The sequence below is a fragment of the Orycteropus afer genome, unplaced genomic scaffold, assembly GCF_000298275.1.
Source record: "Orycteropus afer afer isolate SDZICR_OR568_19922 unplaced genomic scaffold, OryAfe1.0 scaffold00027, whole genome shotgun sequence".
NCBI classification, from domain to species: domain Eukaryota; kingdom Metazoa; phylum Chordata; class Mammalia; order Tubulidentata; family Orycteropodidae; genus Orycteropus; species Orycteropus afer.
Genome location: NW_006921614.1, coordinates 8,627,172 through 8,647,536, shown reverse-complemented (window position 1 = coordinate 8,647,536; position 20,365 = coordinate 8,627,172). Strand labels below are relative to the sequence as shown.

General features: G+C 38.6%; 1 protein-coding gene across 1 annotated transcript in view; it reads left to right on the top strand.

Moving 5' to 3' along the window:
• The first annotated feature begins 587 nt into the window (after positions 1 to 587).
• Positions 588 to 20,365, top strand: part of CDYL (chromodomain Y like) — a 161,556-nt gene continuing 141,778 nt past the window's right edge. The window contains exons 1-2 of the mRNA XM_007935353.2: positions 588 to 596; positions 1,463 to 2,129. Of these exons, the coding sequence (XP_007933544.2) occupies positions 588 to 596; positions 1,463 to 2,129 (676 nt within the window). The remainder of the gene's footprint in view (positions 597 to 1,462; positions 2,130 to 20,365) is intronic.

The window sequence follows — 20,365 nt, the reverse complement described above, 5'->3', positions numbered from 1 at the left end:
TGTCAGTAGTTGTACTCAAATAGCCTCTTTTATTTTGGGATGTTAGAGAAATGTCTATCATCTAACATACCTTCTAACTGCCAGAAATTTACTGATGTTCTTAATGATTGATGAGTGCAGACCTTAGGTTCTTTAGACAGCTACTTTATGACTGTTGCCCTCTGCCTGAAAAGTGCAGCATTGCCTTTTGCCACTGGGAAAGTGGTTTGATGGGTTTTGTATTAACTGGAGGTGGAACAACAAAAGGTTCTGGGTAGAATTTATGTAATAGTATACAGTGACAGTTTGTCAGATGTTTTCTGTTCATGTCAGCCATCATGATAGTCCCTTTCTTTTAAACTTAGAAAGTTAAGGCAGTAGAATCTGTCACAATAATAACTTATGTGACGATACTGTGTGATTTATAAATTTGATGCAGGACATGTTGACCATCGTGTTAAAAAATTAACAGCATCTTCTTTCAAAGATGTTAGAATAAAATTGATTAAAACAAAGATTTGGAGGAAAATAACCTAGAGATACTCTAGACCATTTCATTGTATTATGCTCTCCATTGACTTTTTGTTGTTTTAATTGAGAGGTTTAGAATGGTACTGGTAAGACTCATCATCATGTGTTTCCTGAACAAGCCAGTTCTACATAATAGGAGTTTCTTAGCCCCTCATAGCTTGTTGCCTTCACTTTACCACAGTGGAGTTCTTGTTGGTAACCTGAAGATGACTTGACAAAAGACTATAAATGACTAGTACTGACCCAGCTTTGATTCTGAAAACCAATTCAGGTAGTCAGAGTTTAATGTAAACATGAAAATTAAAACCAGTTGCCTTTGAGTCAGCTCTAACTCATGACAAGCTATGTGTGTCATAGTAGATCCCCAGGCCTTTCTTCTGAGGAGCTTCTGGGTGGGCTCAAACCTCCAGTCTTTCCATTAGCAGTCAAATATGTTCACCGTTTGTGCCACTCAGGGACTGCAGACATAAAGAAACTCCTTTTGAATCAACACACACACACACACACACACACAGAGAGAGAGAGCTATTCATAGCATAAAATTTCAACATTTCATTTGGTTTCATCTTAAGGAAATTGCTAAAATCCCCAAACCAAAACCAAACCACACACACTGCTGTTGAATCAGATCCGACTCATAGCGACCCCTCCTTGGGTTTCCAAAGCTGTATCACTACGAAAGTAGATTGCCCAACCTTCCTTCCAAGGAGTGGCTGGTGGGTTTGAACCACCAGCCTTCTGGTTAGTAGTCAAATGCCTTAGGCACTATGCCACCAGAGCTCCTGCTGAAATCCCAAGTAATCTGTTACTACTTTCTTTCCAATTGATTGAGGGAGAGAGTGCATTTTAATTGTCTATCATGGTTTTTATTACTTAAGATGTTTCATCATGAAACTAGAATTTTTTGCAAATAATAAATGTGATTTAAATATTTTTTTTCTTTTACAAACAGGTTGAAAGGATTGTTGACAAAAGGAAAAACAAGAAGGGGAAGACTGAATACCTGGTGCGGTGGAAAGGCTATGACAGTGAGGATGACACGTGGGAACCAGAGCAGCATCTTGTAAACTGTGAAGAATATATCCATGACTTCAACAGACGCCATACGGAGAAACAAAAAGAAAGCATATTAACTAGGACAAATAGGACCTCTCCAAACAATGCTAGGAAGCAGATTTCCAGATCCACCAACAGCAGCTTTTCTAAGACCTCTCCTAAATCGCTCGTGATTGGCAAAGACCACGAGTCAAAAAACAGCCAGTTATTTGCTGCCAGCCAGAAGTTCAGGAAAAACACAGCCCCATCTCTCTCTAACCGCAAAAATATGGACCTAGCAAAATCAGGTATAAAGATACTTGTGCCTAAGAGCCCCATTAAAAGCAGGACAGCGGTGGATGGTTTTCAGAATGAGAGCCCCGAGAAATTGGATCCTATAGAGCAGGGTCATGAGGACACGGTGACTCCAGAAGTGGCCGCCGAGAAACCTGTTGGAGCTCTGTTGAGTCCTGGTGCAGAGAGAGCTAGAATGGGGAGTCGGCCTCGGATACACCCAATAGTGCCTCAGGCGCCTGGCCCAGTGACAGCTGCTATGGCCACGGGACTTACCGTTAATGGGAAAGGTGAGTATTGTGAGCTGCTCAGCAGCAGCCCCTGAGATGGCTTTGTGTCCTCCCTCAGCTTGCATGGCAGTGATCTGCATGGTTGTGGTGTAACCCTTACATACTCATCCTGTACTAGGGAGCAACTTCTGTTAGTGAAAGAGTAGAGATTGTGCCAGCTCTGATTCTAGCAGATGTGTGCAGGAGCCTTTGGGAGATTTCATTGCTAGTGTCTTCCTTCTTTACCTTAAGCTGACTCTAATAAGTAGGTTACAGTTGGTATTTCTTACAGCATGTTTGCTTCTGAAACCATCGCTTAGACACAAAATGTGCATTAAGAAAGAGTCCACCTAAGTTTTCCAAGTGTGACCAGTATTGGATTAGAGGTCATGCTCCTGATTTTGCTTGTCTATTGAATAACCAAAAATGCCTCTCCATGAGGAGATCTACTTGATGGAGCCATCAGAGCCTTCAGGGGTCAGCTGTTCAGATCACATGTTCTTTTCTTCAGGATAGGGGTTTGTTGAATAATGGTACTTGTTTCCTATTTTTTTTCACACCTATCTTTCCTCCTGGATTCTGGATTTTGGTTGGTTATACTGTGGTATCAGCATAGACTGGTTCCTTCTCTCATTCTCTCATGCCTAGCTAGCTGTCAATTTTTATAGAATTCTGTATTGGTTATCTAGTGCCACTCTGACAAGACTATACCACCAATGGGATGGCTTTAACAAAAAAGGAGTTCATTCTCTTACAGTTTGGAGGCTTTAAGTCCAAGTTCAAAGTACCAGGCTCTAAGGGCTGTGTAAAAGCCCCTTGACCTTGGGCTTCAGCTCTGCCTTTTGCTCCCAGCCCACTGACACTAGAGGCATCTCTTCACTCAGGCAGCTTACTGGGTGCTGAGGCTAACAAGCCCAAGGTCGACAAATAAAATGCCATAGTCCCGATGTTACCAAACCACATAGCAGGCCATTGATTCATGTCCATTGAAAGTCCCAAGGTCAGCAGAGCATAGCAGGTTGCTAAATGACACAGCTACACACAGGGTTCAAGCATGCCATAGGCCAGCTACTATCCCCAAGGCTTCTCCTTATATACAGGAAGCAGACCATATCCCTAAGGCAGCTACTCAATTGCTTGTGGTAGATTCCACCATGGAATTGATTGCCAGTCTCATCATGGGGAATACCTACCACCAGTTGCCCAGCCACTAAACCAGGCCCAGCCAAGTTGACATACAAATTTAACTACCACAAATTCTAATACCTAACCAATGTCACCGATCCTTTTGTGTAGAAATTTTTGAATAGGAACCTAAACTGCTGTGTAAACCTTGACTGAAACCACGATAAAATATTTCATTTTAAAAAATTCTGTTACTTGCTTTTCCTGTTCAAGCCCACTGACCCTACCAATTCAATCCCTGATAATTTTCTACATGTCATGGCTTTCTAATTAGTCTTCCTGTCTCCTGTCATTTTTTTCTAACTCTTGGGGCTGTAGTGGAGGATTGCCCAGTTGCCAAAGTGTCTTCCCACCCTGCCTAAATTAGCAGGTGTTTTCCTGAGCCTTCATGGGCCTGCCCTTGCTCATTTTTGAAGCTCCACCTCTATGTGTCATCACACCTACTGAACACACCTGCTGTTTGCTCTGTTGGGAGCGTGTTCTTTCTCTTTTCAGGATAAGCTCTGATTCTTCCTCCTGGTTCAATGACTGCCCTTTGCTCCACTTCCCTTGACCTTGGTAATATGGTACTGTGATTACCTCTTTACCTGTATGTGTATCACCCTCAACCCAATCTTGGTAGAATAATATAAAACAACATAAAAAGGTTTTGATTTGTTTGGGGGCATCTTTTGCTATAAGGAGAGTTGTTCATCTGAGAGACTATTTCAACCATCATGCTATGGTGCATTCAATAGGTATTAAATTGGCTTAAATTCTTCTACAGCAAGGAAGAGGGATATAAATAAAATCTAGGTAGTAAATTACTATCTTTATTTTTCAGATATATGTTTCCCCAATGCTACTTCTGCACCCTAGTCCAGAAGTTTTGCCTTCACCTGGATTATGTGAACATGTTTACAGATTTGACTTCCCGTATTGTCAACCTTTTATCTTCTCATGTTTTCTCTTACCTAGTTGTAGATTAGGGATTTTAGAAGTTCAGATGGAAGAGACTTTGTAAATCATCTGATAGCTCTCTTTATCTTGCAGATAAGGGACCTCAAGTCCAGAGAGTGTGATGTTTCTAGATAGGATCAAAGGCAGAGACGGAGTAAGAGTATATTTCCTATTACTACTCCACTCTTTTTTTTTTTTTGCAGGGGGACCACAAAAAAATATATCTATATTTTTATATTGGGAAAGTAGGAAAGAAAGCAGCCCTTATACTGGGCCCTACTCAGTGGCGATTTCTTGTTCCATAGGCTTAAGGAAGACTTTGTGGAAATAAAGGTTGTTTGGAAAAATCCAGATATGGTTGCTTTGTATGTTGTGTTGGGTAGAAGGGATGAAGTGAAATGTGAAGGTCCCTCACACTCTCTACCTTGCCTCAGGCTATGCCCTGGAATGCTGGAGCAGAGAAAGCACGACTCATTCCTGCTTCTTGGGGTAGCTGATGGTCACATAGTGATAGAGAACAATAAGAAAGGAGAGCAACTCACCCAGCATGTTGGCAAACATGGGGAACTGCACGTCCATGATCATCCTGATTAGCTCTGATGCTTGCTGCCTACTCTGGTGTTCTTTCCATCATTGGTTGCTACCTCCATAGAAAAACATCAAAATCTTCATTGATTATTTAGGCCTGGTTGCCATGGCATGCTCTGGTGTTGTAAACACAGGCATAACCAAGTCCTGACCTTCTGGGATAAGCATTGGTAAACTGCCCACTTACTGTTATTCTGTTCACTTCTTGTGATGGCTGCTGTACAAGGAGTTGAATCATAGTAACAGAGACCATACTGTTGTAGTTAGGTGCTGTCAAGTTGGTTTTGACACCTAGCAACCCTCTGTACAACAGAACATAACACTACCTGTTCCTGTGCCATCCTCACAATTGTTGCCGTGTTTGAGCCCATTGTTGCTGCCACTGTGTCATTCCATCTCATTGAGGGTCTTCCTGTTTTTCACTGACCCTCTTTTTCATTGGCATCGAGTCGGATCTCACTCATAGCAACCCCTCCTTGAGTTTCCAAGACAGTATCACTATGGAAGTAGGTTGCCCAATCTTCCTTCCGAGGAGAGGCTGGTGGGTTTGAACTGCCAGCCTTCTGGTTAACAGTCAAATGCCTTAGGCACTACACTACCAGAGCTACTTCACCAAGAATGATGTCCTTCTCCAGGAACTGGTCCCTCCTGGTAATATAACCAATGTATGTGAGACCATGTCTTGTCATCCTCATTTCTAAGGAGCATTCTGACTGTATTTCTTCCCAGACAGATTTGTTCTTTTGGCAGTTCATGCTACATTCAGCATCATTCTTCACCAACACAATAATTCAAAGGCATCAGTTCTTCACTTTTCCTTATTTACTATCCAGCAATTAAAAATACCATGGTTTAAGTTAGGTGCACCTTAGTCCTCAGAGTGACATCTTTGCTCTTTAATCTTTAAAAGAGATCTTTTATCACCAATTTGCCTGGTACAATACATCATTTGATTTCTTGACTGTTGCTTCCATGGGTGTTTATTGTAGATCCAAGTGAAATAAAATCCTTTGCAACTTCAATCTTTAATTTATTTATCATGATGTTATTTATGGGTCCAGTTGTGAGGATTTTTGTTTTCTTTGAGATGTAATCTGTACTAAAGGCTGTGGTTTTTGATCTTCATCAGTGTTTCAAGTTCTGTCTTTCAGCAAGCAGCATTGTGTGTCATCTGCATGTCACAGGTTGTTACTGAGTCTTTCTCCTAAGTCCTGATGGCAGCATTCCACCTTCTCAGATTATTTATTTACTCAGTGTACAGATTTATTAAGTATGGTGAAAGAATACAACCCTGACATGCACCTTTTCTGATTTTAAACCATACGGTATCTTCTTGTTTCTGTTCGAATGACAGGTTCCACATGAGCATAATTAAGTGCTCTGGAATTTTCATTTTTTGCAGGATTACTCATAATTTGTTATAATCCACACAGTCGAATGCCTTTGCATAAAAAGTAAACATCTTTCTGGTATTCTCTGCTTTCAGCAAAGATCTATCTGACATCAGCATTAATATCCCTTGTTCCATGTCCTCTTCTGAATCTGGCTTGAATTACTGACAGTTCCCTGTTTATGTACTGCTGTGACTGTTTTTGAATTATCTTTGGCAAAATTTATTTGCATGTGATATTCATATTGTTAAATAATTTCCACATTCTAATTAGATCACCTTTCTTTGGAATGGACACAAATATGATTCTTTTGCTATGGGTTGGCCAGGTAGCTGTCGTCCAAATTTCTTAGCATAGACGAATGAGCACCTCTAGCACTGCATCAGTTTGTTGAAACATTTCAATTTGTATTCCATTAATTCCTGGAGCCTTGTTTTTTACCAGTGGCTTCAGTGCAGCTTGGACTTTTTCCTTCAATATCATTGATTCTTGATCATATGCTCCTTCTTGAAATGGTTGAATGGCAGCCAGTTCTTTTTTGTACAGTGACTCTCTATTTCTTCCATCTTCCTGTATTGTTCAGTATTTTGCCCATAGAAGCCTTTGATATTTTCACTCGAGGCGTCAATTTTTTCTTCAGTTCTTTCCACTAGAGAAATGCCTAGGGTGTTCTTCTGTTTTGATTTTCTAACACCAGGTCTTTGCACAACTTTATTTTGCCTTCTCAAGCTTTGAAATCTATTTAGCTCTTTCATATCATCCTTTCTTCATTCCCTTTCGCTTCTCTGTATTCTAGAGGAAGATTCAGAGTTTCTTCTGATACCCCTTTCAGTCTTTTCTTCCTTTCCTGTCTTTTTTAATACCTTTTGCTTTCTTAATATATGATGCCCTTGATGTCATCCCTCAACTCTTCTGGTTCTTAGTCTTTGGTGTTCAGTGCATCAAATCTGTTCTTCAGATGGTCTCTAAATTCAGGTGGGATATAGTCAAGGTCATATTTTGGCTCTTGTGGGCTTGTTTTAATTTTCTTCAGCTTCAGCTTGAACTTGCATATGAACAATTGATGGTCTGTTGTGTAGTTGGCCCCTGACCTTGTTCTGATGATGATATTGAGCTTCTCCATCATCTCTTTCCACAGGTAAAGTCAGTTTGATTCCTGTGTATTCAATCTGGGGAAGTCCATGTCTGTGGTCTCTCTTAATGTTGTTAAAAAAAGATAATTGCAGTGAATAAGCTGTTGGTCTTTCAGAATTCTGTCATGCGATCTCTGGTGTCATTTCTGTCACCAAGGCTGTATATTCCAGCTTCCAATCCTTCTTTCCAACTTTCCCTTTGCAATCACCAGTAATTACCAGTGCATCTTAATTGCTTGTTTGACTAATTTCAGATTGCAGAAGTTAAAAAAATCTTAAATTTCTTCATCTTTTGCTTTAGTGGTTGGTTCATAAATTTGACTAATAGTAGTATTTAGTGGGCTTCCTTATAGGCATATCAATATCATTCTATCACTGACAGCATTATACTTCAGGATAGATCTTGAAACATTTGTTTTGACGATGACTGTGATGCCATTCCTCTTCGATTTGTCATTCCTGGCATAGTAGACTATATGATTCAAAAGCCAATACCAGTCTATTACAGCTTGCCAGTGCCTAGAATATTAATCTTTATGCATTCCATTTCATTTTTGACAATTTCCAATTTTTCTAGATTCCTACTTCATACATTCAATGTTCTGATTATTAATGAATGTTTGTAGCTATTTCTTCTCTTTTTGACTTGTGCCACATCAGCAAATGAAGGTCCCAAGAGCTTTATTCCATCCACATCATTAAAATTGACTTTTCTCTGAGGAGGCATCTCTTCACCAGTTGTCTTTTGAGTGTCTTTTAACCTGAGAGGCTCATCTTCCAGCTCTGTATCAGACAACAATCTGCTGTTACTCATAAGGTTTCCACTGGCCAGATTTTTTAGAAATAGACTACCATATGCTTCTTCCCAGTCTGTCTTAGTTTGGCAGCTCTGCTGAGACCTGTCCACCGTGGCTGACCCTGCTGATTTACAGTACTGAGTGGTATAGCTTTCAGCATCACAGCAGCACACAAGCCACTACAGTATGATAAACTGATTAGATGGGATAGTGAAACAGAGACCATATAGTCTGCAAAACCTAAGTATTTACTGTCTGGCTATTCACAGAAAGTGTTTCCCCACATTTGCTCTAGGAAGTCACAGTCCTGGAGTGGTAGTGCTGGTTGTTACATGCCATCGAGTCAGACCCAACTCATAGCAACCCCTCCTTGGGTTTCCGAGGCAGTATCACTACAGAAGTAGATTGGCCAAACTTCCTTCTAAGGAGTGGCTGGTGGGTTTGAACCGCCAGCCTTCTGGTTAGCAGGCTAGTGCCTTAGACACTACGCTGTAGGGTCCCCCCCCCCCTTTAATATGGGAAACATGAAAGGCTTCAGCAATTCCATGGTCCCCCTTCATTGTCCACAAAGGTTGTATGCACATATATTTTTATGAGAGGAAGACACAAACTTTGATTTTCAAAACCTCCCTGACCAGCAAGGTTAAGAACCATGGTCCTTTGTATAATCCAGAAATTCAGGCTTCAGCACATCCTAGCCAAGGACATCCTGCCTTTTCCCCTCTCCCTCCACCTGTCAAATCAGTTCTTAACTGTGCCCCTCTTTAGGGTCCACATTCTGCATTCCACCACACTTTGAAGCACACCTTCTACAAAAGCTTTTTATTTTGTGTATAAAGAGAATAATGGCTTCTATTTAAGGAGAGAGTTGGTGATTTCCTTTTTTATTACTCTTTCTATGTGAAAAGTATTTAAATGTTGATAGGGGTGGCTTTGATTAAGAACCAAAAGGGACATGTAAGCATAGATACTAAATTATTGTTACCCGCCTATGTGGATTAATTAGGCAGGTGGGGTGGGGCTACTGCTGTAGTCTAAAGCCCTCATGACCCTTTTTCTCCAAAAGCCACTATGATCTTCTCCCCCTTGTGCTCTTATCTCCTGCCCTGTGATTGGTCAGATCAAGCATACTTTCCACTTGTTGTTATTATTGTTGTTTGCCGTCCAGTCAGCCCTGACTCATAGTGACCCCTTGGGTTTTTGAGGAGGTATCACTACGAAAGTAGATTGCCCAACCTTCCTTCCAAGGAGTGCCTGGCGGGTTTGAACTGCCAGCTTTCTGGTTAGCAATCAAGTGCCTTAGGCACTATGCTACCAGAGCTCCTACTTTCCACTTAGATAGGAGGAAACATTGAAGACACTCAGGAGAGTTTTTAGGACAGTGGCAAGTGCCATCCCCTATGGCCATGATCTAAATCAGGCTAACAAATTAACAAGGAAGATAAACAGTATTTCCTTCCCTAGGAGAGCATCCCTATCTGAGTGTCCTTGAAGGAAGCACACGGCAAAAGCAAATGTTATCTTAGACAACTTTCTTGCCTTCAGTATCTCAGGTGAATTAGACACTTTGGTTTGTTACACCTCCATTATAATAGGAGCTCTAAGAAGGGAGTTGTTTTGCCCTAGCTAAATCCCCTGTGCCCAGAGCAGTGCCAGCCACTCAGTAGTTGTCTGTAGCCCTGTAGATATTTGTGGGTGCAGTGATTGCAGTAAAAGTTGTGCTCATTGAAGATAGGGGCTGTAATGTGTGCTTCTCTGTAACACTATCACAGGCTTAGATTAAATTGGAGGGAGGTAAGACTAGCTATGGAGATGACAGAGCAGGTGGGCCAGAAACAGAAGCATCCTATAAAAACCACTTACTCACACTTGGAGTACATCTTTACTGAATGAAGAGATAAAGTACTGAAGCTCTATTAGACTGCTGGCTAACACTCATAAATTTTAAAGCAATTGTTTATTTTTATTTCCCAGATTAATTTTAAAGTTATATAAGAACACTCATTTGTTTTTCTAAAACTAATTGAATCAGATATTTGTGGAGTCATTGGGAAATGAACTGTCTCCTATTAGGAACATTAATCATTTGTGGATGACAAATATTTTTGCCACTGAAAACAGACATTTGAATATCTTAACCAAAAGAGTGAATGTTTCTGGAATACTTTAACACACATATGATTACTTTTACAGAATCATCATATGTATATTTAAATTCGAACTATTTTAAGTATGAAACAAAGGTGTAAAGTGTGAATATATTACTTTTGTGAGAAACGTACAAATTAAGTAATATAGCTTGTCTTCTTTATGCTCCTCTTTTTCAGTAAATTGATGATGTTTTTTTGCTCTTCTAGTTGTCTAATGAATTAATCCTACAAAGAAAGCAACTGCTTTTAAAAACTGGATTATAGTTTTTTCTTTTTGAATTCAGATATATAATTGATCATCATTCCACATGTATGACATTTGAGAAAATGCTGTTAACAAACTGAAAAGCACCTCAGCTCTAAACCATATCAGTGTTATGTAGGGATGGCTGCTGGGTGTTCAGGGAAAAGCCAGCACACTCAATCCTCAGTTACAGCCTATCATTAATGAGGAAGCTCAGTAAAAAAATGACCAAGGAAATACCACAACACACCACTTGTAACTAACTACGTACCTTCATCCATTGGTCATTACAATCAAAGGAGCTCCTGGGAGAGATTGTTCAGGATAAGTTGGCTTCTTCTGAATGCAATTTCCTCTTGACAATAAGAATATGAAACAGGTGATATATCTCTCTTTTCTATGTGATTACCAGGGACGCTTAAGTGCCAGATGTACAGTTCTCTTCTAGAAATAGGTCCTTAGGGCCATTTATTATTTAGGTGCTGAAATTAGAAACCAACCCCAGGGAGGGTTAAGTCCTGAGACCATTGCCCAAAGGCCATAGCAGGAAAATGCCAGCTTAGAAAAAGGAAGTTTGAAGCCAAGATATAGCACACAAACAATTAAAAGTATATGTGAGGGTTTGATTCAGTAAAATAGATTCACAAGTAGCAAACATTTATTGAGTACCTCCTGGGTAATAGGCCCTGTGCTAGATGCATTCACATGTTATCTTCCTTATTTCTCCCAAGGAACAAATCTGTTTGCACTTAGAAAAATTACCAATTGCTGTCAAGTTAATTCCAACTCATGGCAATCTCAGTATGTCAAGTAGAACTGTGCTCCATTGGGTTTTCAGTAACAAATTTTCCAGAATAGATTGCTTGACCTTTCTTCTGAGAAGTCTCTGGGTGGACTCAAACCTCCAACCTTTCAGTTAGCTGCCTAACTGTCATCTGCATCACCCACACTTCATCTGAAGATTATAAAGGCTAAAATTGAATCAGAGTGGAATAAGTCTTTGAGGCAAGCAAGTGTACTACCTCCAGCCATCATTTTCTAAGCATTTAATAGGTATCCTTGAAACAGAATAATGTGATCACCCCAGCATCTGCAGATGCTTTCCTTTGCTCCCTTCTTGAGGTAAGCTGAGTGGTTCTGAGGCCTCGGTGTATGGAAGAATTCTACTAGTTCTAGGCACAAACTCATGGAAAGACTCTTGTCCAGCAAGGGTAGGTCTGTTTGTGTAGAGTTAGTTTTATACCAGGGAATCATTAAAGACATATAACCCATAAACATTTTGTCTTAAACTTCTGCATGTACAGTTATTTACCAGTCATCAATGTAGGACCAAGGCCATTTAAAAAGGAGTACTTTGATTTGATCCTTATTTAAAGATCCAAGCTTGTTTCCTTGAGCTCTGTTGGTTGGAGTTCTGTGTTATATGAAGCACATCCATAAGGCATCATTGACTCTTTCTAGTTTGAATTTCTTTAAAGTGGAGCAAGAACTTAGATGCTTACATGTCTGCCTATGTGTAGTCCTAGATTTTTTAATTTATCTCTTTTTCTCACTTTTATACCTGCTTTGAGAAATATTTTAACTTCAGAGCCTTTTCAGAGGATTCAGCTGAGTTTTCCCTGAAGCGTCAATTCTACTTCTTAAACCATATTTCATAGTTTATGTGAAAGTGAGTTAAGTATGATAATATATTCAAGTGGCTTAAGACATTTAGGGAATTGAGCCCAGCCAACTGCTGACAAACATATATCTCAGCAGAGGAGTCAGAACGACAGGGTTCTGTATGGCACCAAGGCATTTCCAGGAGAGCTGCTACTGGGGAAGTGTTTTCTGGTATCTTCAAGGAAGATTAGGACTCGACAGTGTTTACCCAGTAAGCCATCTTTAGAGCCAGGCTCCTGGCTCAAGAAGCACCTGTTTAATTTTCTCTTTTCATTTTAGTTTTCTTCTGTATTTCTTTCCTATACCAATGATTTTCAAAGTGTGGTGTCCAGGCCAGTATCATCAGGGAACCTGTTAAAAGTGCAAATTCTCAGACCCCACCTCATGCATACTGAATTGGATTGAGTTCAGTCCCGCTTGTCTATTTAACAAGCCCTACAGGTAGTTCTGCTGCACACCAAGCTTAAGGACTGCTGTCCTCAACTATGTTTCTTCTAAGTGTGTAGTTTTATAGACCCAAGTGAGAAATCAGTAAATCCCATTACTAAATTCTTCTGTTTTATTATATTTAAAAATCTTACATGTATTTTAGTTGTTCTTCTGTGTGGAAATTGTTTTGCTTTAGCACGTTCTGTTTGAAAACTATGTTTAGGTTTTTATAATTATCTATTTATCTATCTATCTATTTATTTTAGTGTGTGTCAGAAGTGGGATTTGAACCCACAGCTCCACTTGGAGGCCAGAATATTTTAATAATTTTAAATGACAATAAAACATTATAAAATAATTAAAACATCTGAAAGATTTTTAAAAAAAGTAAACACCTTCCATCACCCTACCTTCTCTCTCTTTTCAGAGACAGCGGCTGTTAACCACTTTTTCTTTCAGAAATTATGTGAACATGTACATGTGTATCTTTTAAATAGATCAGTGGGATCATACTAGTGCTATGGTTCTATACCATGTCTTTTTTCCCCCCCATTTTATAATACATCTTGGATATATAATCATAACCACACAGATACCTCTATTTTCGTTCTTCTAAAAACTTCTTGGTTATTTATTGTGTGACTATATCACATAAACATTATGGTTCATATTTTGAATATCTGGGGCTGAATACTTCCCAATTTACCATCCCTGGCCCTATCTATGTTCTTAGTTGCTATCAAGTTGGCTCTGACTCATAGTAGGTAATTTTATATATAACAGAATGGAACATTGCCAGGTCTTGCACCATTGTCATGATTTTTGCTTTGTTTGAGCCTGTTGTTGTGGCTATCCTATCAGTCCATTTCACTGAAGGTTTCCCTCATTTGCTACATCCTCTACTTTGTTAAGCATGGTGTCCATTTCTAAGGATAGATCTTTCCTGATGATGTGTCTAAAGTAAGCAAGATAAAATTTCACCACCATTGCTTCTAAGGAACCAAACTTACTGCCATTGAGGCAATTCCGACTCATAGCAACCTCCATAGGGTTTCCAAGGCTGTAAATCTTTACAAAAGTAGGTTGCCTGGTCTTCTCTCCCAGAGCAGCTGGTGGATTTAAACCATTGACCTTGTGGTTAGCAGCCAGATGCCTTACCCACTGTGCCACCATAGCTCCTTTCTAAGGAACATTCTAGTGTTATTTCATCTAAGTCTGATTTGTCAGTTCTTCTGGCAAACTGTGGCATATTCAGTATTCATCATCAATGCCACAATTCAGATCCACTGATGATATCTTCTGCTTGTAAGATATAGTAACAGCTCAGGCATTCTGTGAGAATCACAGCATTTTCCCCATAAACAATTATTTTATCAGTGTTACAACTGCAAAAATGTTACACACTTCCTTTTATAAACAGAAGTACAGGCATGCATTAGAGATATTGCAGATTTGATTCCGGACCATCACAGTAAAGCAAGTCACATGAACTTTTTGGTTTCCCAGTTCATATAAAAATTATATTCATGCTATACTGTAATCTATTAAGTGTATAATAATAGCATTATGAAAAAGTTTGCAATGTGAGAATTACAAAGTGGAACAGAATCACAAAGTGAGCATATGCTGTTGGAAAAATGGCACCAAAATACTTGCTTGACACAGGGTTGCCACGGACCTTCAATTTGTTTAAAAATTAAAAAAAAAAAAAAAAAAAAAAACTGCCATATCTCTGAAGTTCAATAAAAGGAGATATGTCTGTAATGCATAAGTAATTTAGAAATGTTGTTAGTTGCCATCGAGTCAGTTCCAACTTAACTGTGACCACAGAAGTGCAGAGTAGAATGAATGCCCTGTAGAGTTTTCAAGGCTGTGTCCTTTCAGAAGCAGATAAGTAGGTCTGAGTGGGGTGGAATCACCAACCTTATAGCTAATAATCAAGCTCTTAAACCATTTATGCCACACAGGTTATTGAGCAAAATATGAACATTTACCTTTACCTCTACTCCTCTGAATTCCTTTTCCTTCCCCAGAGGAAATATCAATAGTTTCATGTATGTCACTTCAGATCTTTTCCTCTATTTATATTCTTTATATGGAATCATACTCCATAAATTGTTCTGATGTTTGCTTTCCATGTAACATCATATCTTGGAGAACTTTCTATTTAAGATTTATAAATCTCAACCACATTTCTTTTGAAGTTTTAAACTTGGTTTTTATTTCCCTTTTGATACAATTTCAAACTTAAGGAAAGATTACAAGAGTAGTACAAGTTGTTGTTGTTAGGTGTCATTGAGTCATCTCTGACTCATAGCGACCCTGTGCACAGCAGAATGAAAAACACTGCCTGTTCCTGTGCCAGCCACACAATCCTTGCTATTCATGAGCCCCTCGTTGCAGCCACTGTCAGTCCATCTCATTGAGGGCCTTCCCCTTCTTCATTGACCCGCCACTTTACCAACCACAGTATCCTTCTCCAGGGAATGGTTCCTTCTGACAGCATGACTAAAGTAGGTGAGACTAAGCCTAGCCATTCTCACTTCCAAGGAGCATTCCAGCTGCACTTTCAGGACAGATTTGTTAGCCCTTTTAGCAGACCATGATACTTTTATCATTCTTCTTCACCACCACAACTCAAAAGCATCAACCCTTCTTCGATCTTCCTTATTCATTGTCCAGCTCTCACATGCATAAGACGTGATTGAAAATACCATGGCTTGGGTTAGGCGCACCTTAGTTTTCAAGGAGACATCTTTGCTCTTCATCACTTGAAAGAGGTCTTTTGCAACAGATATGCCCAATGCAGTATGTCATCTGATGTCTTGACTGCTGCTTCCATTGTTGGTTATTGTAGAACCAAGTAATATGAAGTCCTTGACAACTTCAATCTTTTTTCCATCCATTGTGAAGCTGTTTATTGGACCAATTGTGATGATTTTTGTTTACTTTATATTGAGTAGTAGTAGTCTTTAATCTTCATCAGTTGGTGCTTCAAGTCATCTTCACTTTCAGCAAGAAAGTTGTGTCATCTGCATATCACACGTTGTTAATGAGTCTTCCTTTAATTCTGATGCCACATTCTTCTTCATATAATCCAGCTTCTCGGATTATTTGCTCAGCATCTAAATTGAATAGGTAAGGTGAAAGGATACAACCTAATGCACTCCTTTCTCGATTTTGAACCATGCAGTATCCCCTTGTTCTTTTCGAATGACAGCCTCCTGATCTGTGTACAGTTCCTCATGAGTACAGTCAAGTGTTCTGGAATTCCCTTTCTTCTCGATGTTATCCATAATTTGTTAAGATCCACACAATCGAATGCTTTTGCATAGTCAATAAAACATAAGTAAACATCTTTCTGGTATTTGCTTTCAGCCAAGATCCATCTGACATCAGCAATGATATCCTGCGTTCCACGTCCTCTTCTGAATCCAGCTTGCATTTCTGGAAGCTCTCTGTCAATACACTGCTGCAACCATTTTTGAATTTGAATAGTACAAGAGATACCCATATATGTATCTGTTACCCAGATTGACTAGTTGTTTACATTTGCCTCTTCCTGTGTTGTGCATGTATTTACACATACTCATAGTTTGATATGCATGCACTTTTTTTACTGATCGTTTTGAAAGTTAGTTGGAGACTTGTATTCTCCATTAGCATAAATCTGTAAAGAATAGTAAAATGTGGTACGTATAATTGATTTAAGATTTAGATTTATAAGAAACTAATTGCCACTGAGTTGATTCTAACTCATGGCAACCTCATGTGTCTCAGAGGAGAATTGGACTACTTCAGATTTTTGGTGACTGATTTTTCAGCAATAGCCTTTCATCTAAGATGCCTGTAGGTGGATTTGAACCTCCAACCTACCTGTTAGCAGACAAGCATACTAAGATCTTGCAAAATTGCACTTTTAGGAAAGCTGTAAACTGTTACTGTGTGTTTATTTACTCTTAACCAATACCTTATCAGCTTTTAAAAATCTACCCAGATAGGAAAGTAGAAAATGGTTTCTCAATGTTTTAATTTTAAAGCATGAAAACAGTTCCCAAGTAATTGGCCATTAGCATTTAGCATTTTAGTTGTTAACCTTCTGGCTTTTTTTTTTTTTTTTTTTTTTTTTTTTGTTTTTTTTTTTTTTTTTTGAGAATATACACAGCAAAACAAAGACCAATTCAGCCATTTCTGCATTTACAATTCAGTGACATTGATTACAGTCTTCAAGTTGTGCATCCATTCTCATCTTTCTTTTCTGAGTTGTTGCTTCTCCATTAGCATAAATTCACTACCCCTTAAGATTCCTAGCTAATCATTTGAGTTGTTGTGGTCACTCATTCCATATAGATCTTAAAAGATCAGAATGCTCAGGACAGACATTCTTTACTAATTAAGCTAGACTGTTTGGTTTCAAGGAGACTTCAGGGGGTATTTTTGGTTTGAGGTTTAAAGATGACCTCAGGGCAGCAGTTTGAAGGTTTCATCTACCCTCCTGGCTCCAGAAAGTCTAGATACCATGAGAATTTAAAATTCTGTTCTACATTTTTTCCCTTGGGATCAAAATTCTTCTATGGAATCTTTGATCAAAATGTTCAGTAATGAGAGTCAAGCACCATCCTGTTCTTCTGGTCTCATGATAAAGGAGGAAATCAGCCACACATTCCATATCCTGCTCCTATTCATGACTCTCCTCCTTTGTTGCTTCAAGCAAATAGAAACCAGTACCTTGGATGCCACCAGAAAGCTTTTAAGATCCAAGGCATTATACAATGTACATACAACTTTTGTGTATACAACTTATTGACAGCAATTAAATCAGCTGTGCAATTCTACCCTTATTCAATTTGATATATCCATCACCATTAATTTATCATTTCCCCCTCCCTCCTGCTTCTGGTGAGCACTAATAAACTTTGATCTCATTTGCTTTGTTGTTGTTGTTGTTTTATAGATGTGAGGTCATACAATATTTTTCCTTTAATGATTGACTTACTTCACTCAGCCTGATACCACCAAGCTCCATCCATATTGTACCATGTATCAAGAGTGTATCATGTATCAGTTTTTCCTACTGGCTGAGTAGATTCTGTTGTATGTATTTGTAATGCATTTTGTTTTATCGATTTATCTGTTGATAAAGGTGATTTCCACCTTTTGGCTATTGTGAATAGTGCTATGTTTAAGTTTTTGTTTTCAGGTTTTGTGGGTATATACCTAGGAGTAGAATTGCTGGGTCACATGGTACAAGTTCTGTTCCTAAGCCTGTCTTTAAGTCGAATTTGTACATAAGTTGGAACAGTTAGGTGTCAGTTATTGAAATTTTTGTCTTCGTAGATCACGTACCTTTCTCTGCATAAAAAAACAATTCCAGATATACTAATCTTTAACATAATAATACAGTAATGCTGATGTTTTGATGCACTTCGCAAAGTAGCAGTCATTTGTTTTTATGAACCATTATATTTACTTCAAAATTTTAATATCATAGATTTTACAGGAGTAGGTTTGTAACTAAAGGTTGTGTGTACATTGGAAGTTTATAACCCAGAGGCTGCCTGTAGTTGTATTTTTAGTTCTTGAGGAACTGCTGCAGTTTTCCACAATGGTGTACTATTTTTCATTCCTACCGCCAATTGATAAAAGTTCCAGTTTCCTCATATTCTTGCCAGCATTTGTTATTTTCTGTTGTTTTTATCTTAGCCATCCTGTTGTTGTTGTTATTTGCCGTCGAGTCGGCCCCGACTCATAGCAACCCCTCCTTGGGTTTCCGAGGCAGTATCACTACGGAAGTAGGATTGCCCAACCTTCCTTCCGAGGAGTGGCTGGTGGGTTTGAACCGCCAGCCTTCTGGTTAGCAGTCAAGTACCTTAGGCACTATGCTACCAGAGCTCCCTAGAGGGAGTGAAATGGTGTCTCATTTAGGTTTTGATTTGCATCTTTCTGATAGCTAATGCATTAAGCATTTTTCATGAGTTGGGTGGCTATTTGAATGTCCTTTTTGGTGAAATGTCTATTCAAAGCCTTTGCCTATATTATGGTTGGGTTATTTGTTTTTTTTCTTGTTAAGTTTTTGAAATTTTATATATATTTTGGTCATAGATTATTACTGCCTGTGTGGTTTCTGAAGATACTCTTCTAGTTGGTAGCTTGTCTTTTTACTTTTTTAATAAAGTTTTTGGGTTTTTGTTGGTTTCATTTGTTTTTCCCTCTGCTTGGTAGAGTTTTTTGCTGAACAAAAGTTTTTCATTTTTAGAAGGTTCCATTTATTTTGTCTTTTGCTCTGTGCTTTTGCTACTGTATTAGATAAGCCATTGTTCAAAGTGAGAACCAGCAGCATTGTCCCTGCATTTTCTTATAAGAATTTTATTTTTAGTTTCCTATTTAGATCTTTAATCTATTTTTTTATTTGTTTTTGTGTGTGGTATAAGACATGAATCCTGTTTCCCAGCACTGTTTATTGAAGAGACTCTTCATTCTGTATCTAACAGACTTCGCACCCTTGTCAAAATAAGTTGACCATAAACATGTGAGTTTACCTCTGGACTCTCAGTGCTGTTCCATTGGTCTATATGTCTATTATTATACCCGTGCCAGGCTGTTTGAATTACTGTAGCTGCATAATATGTTTTAAAATCAGAAAGTGTGAGTCCTCCTACTTTGTTCTTTTCTTTCAACATTGCTTTAGCTATTTGAGACTTCTTGCTATTCCATGTAAAGTTGAGGATAGGTTTTTCTGTTTCTCCAGAAAGGCTTTTGGAATTTCAATCAGGATTGTGTTGAATCTGTAGATTCCTTTTGAGTACTATTGACATCTTATCAATGTTAAGTTTTCCAATCCATGAACATGGAAGATCTTTCCATTTGTTTAAATCATCTTTAGTATCTTTCAGAAGTGTTTTATAATTGTCATCGTATAAGTCCTTCACTTCCCTGGTTAAATGTATTCCTGGACATTTTATACCCTTAGATACTTTTGTAAATGGAATTGTTTCCCTAATTTCTCTTTGAGAATTCTCATTGTCGTTGTATAGAAACTCAATTGATTTTTCTTTGTTGACCTTGTACCCTGCAACTTTGCTAAATTTCTCTATTAACTCTAGAAATTTTCTTGCCAGCTCTGGGATTTTCTATATATAGGATCATGTCTGCAAATAGAGACAATTTTACTTCTTTTCCAATCTGGATATCTTTTCTTTTTTTTGTCATACTGCTCTGGCTAGGACTTCTAGTGGTGAGAACAAGGACCCTTTCCTTGTTCCTGATTTCAAGGGGAAAGCTTTGAGTCTTTCTCCATTAAGTATAATGTTGGCTGTTGGCTTTTCATATGTGTCCTGAATCACACAGAGCAGTTTTCCTTCTCTTCTGATCTTTTTTATGGTTTTCATCAGCACAAAGGTGTTGGATTTTATCAAATGCTTTTTCTGCATCCATAGAGATGATTCTTTTCCTTTGTTCTATCGATGTGATATATTATAATGATTGATTTTTTAAGATACCATCCCTGCATTTCTAGAATAAACCCCACTTGGTCATGGTGTATAACACTTTAAATATCCTGTTAGATTCTGTTCGCCAATATTTTCTTGAGGATTTTTGCATCTGTAGTCATAAGAAGTATTTGTGGGGGAGTTCCGGCAAGATGGTGGACTAGGCAGAAGGATTGCACAGACTCTATTCAACAAAGAAAAGGGAAACCAATTAACACAGACATAGAAGATAATCTTGGACCCCTGAGC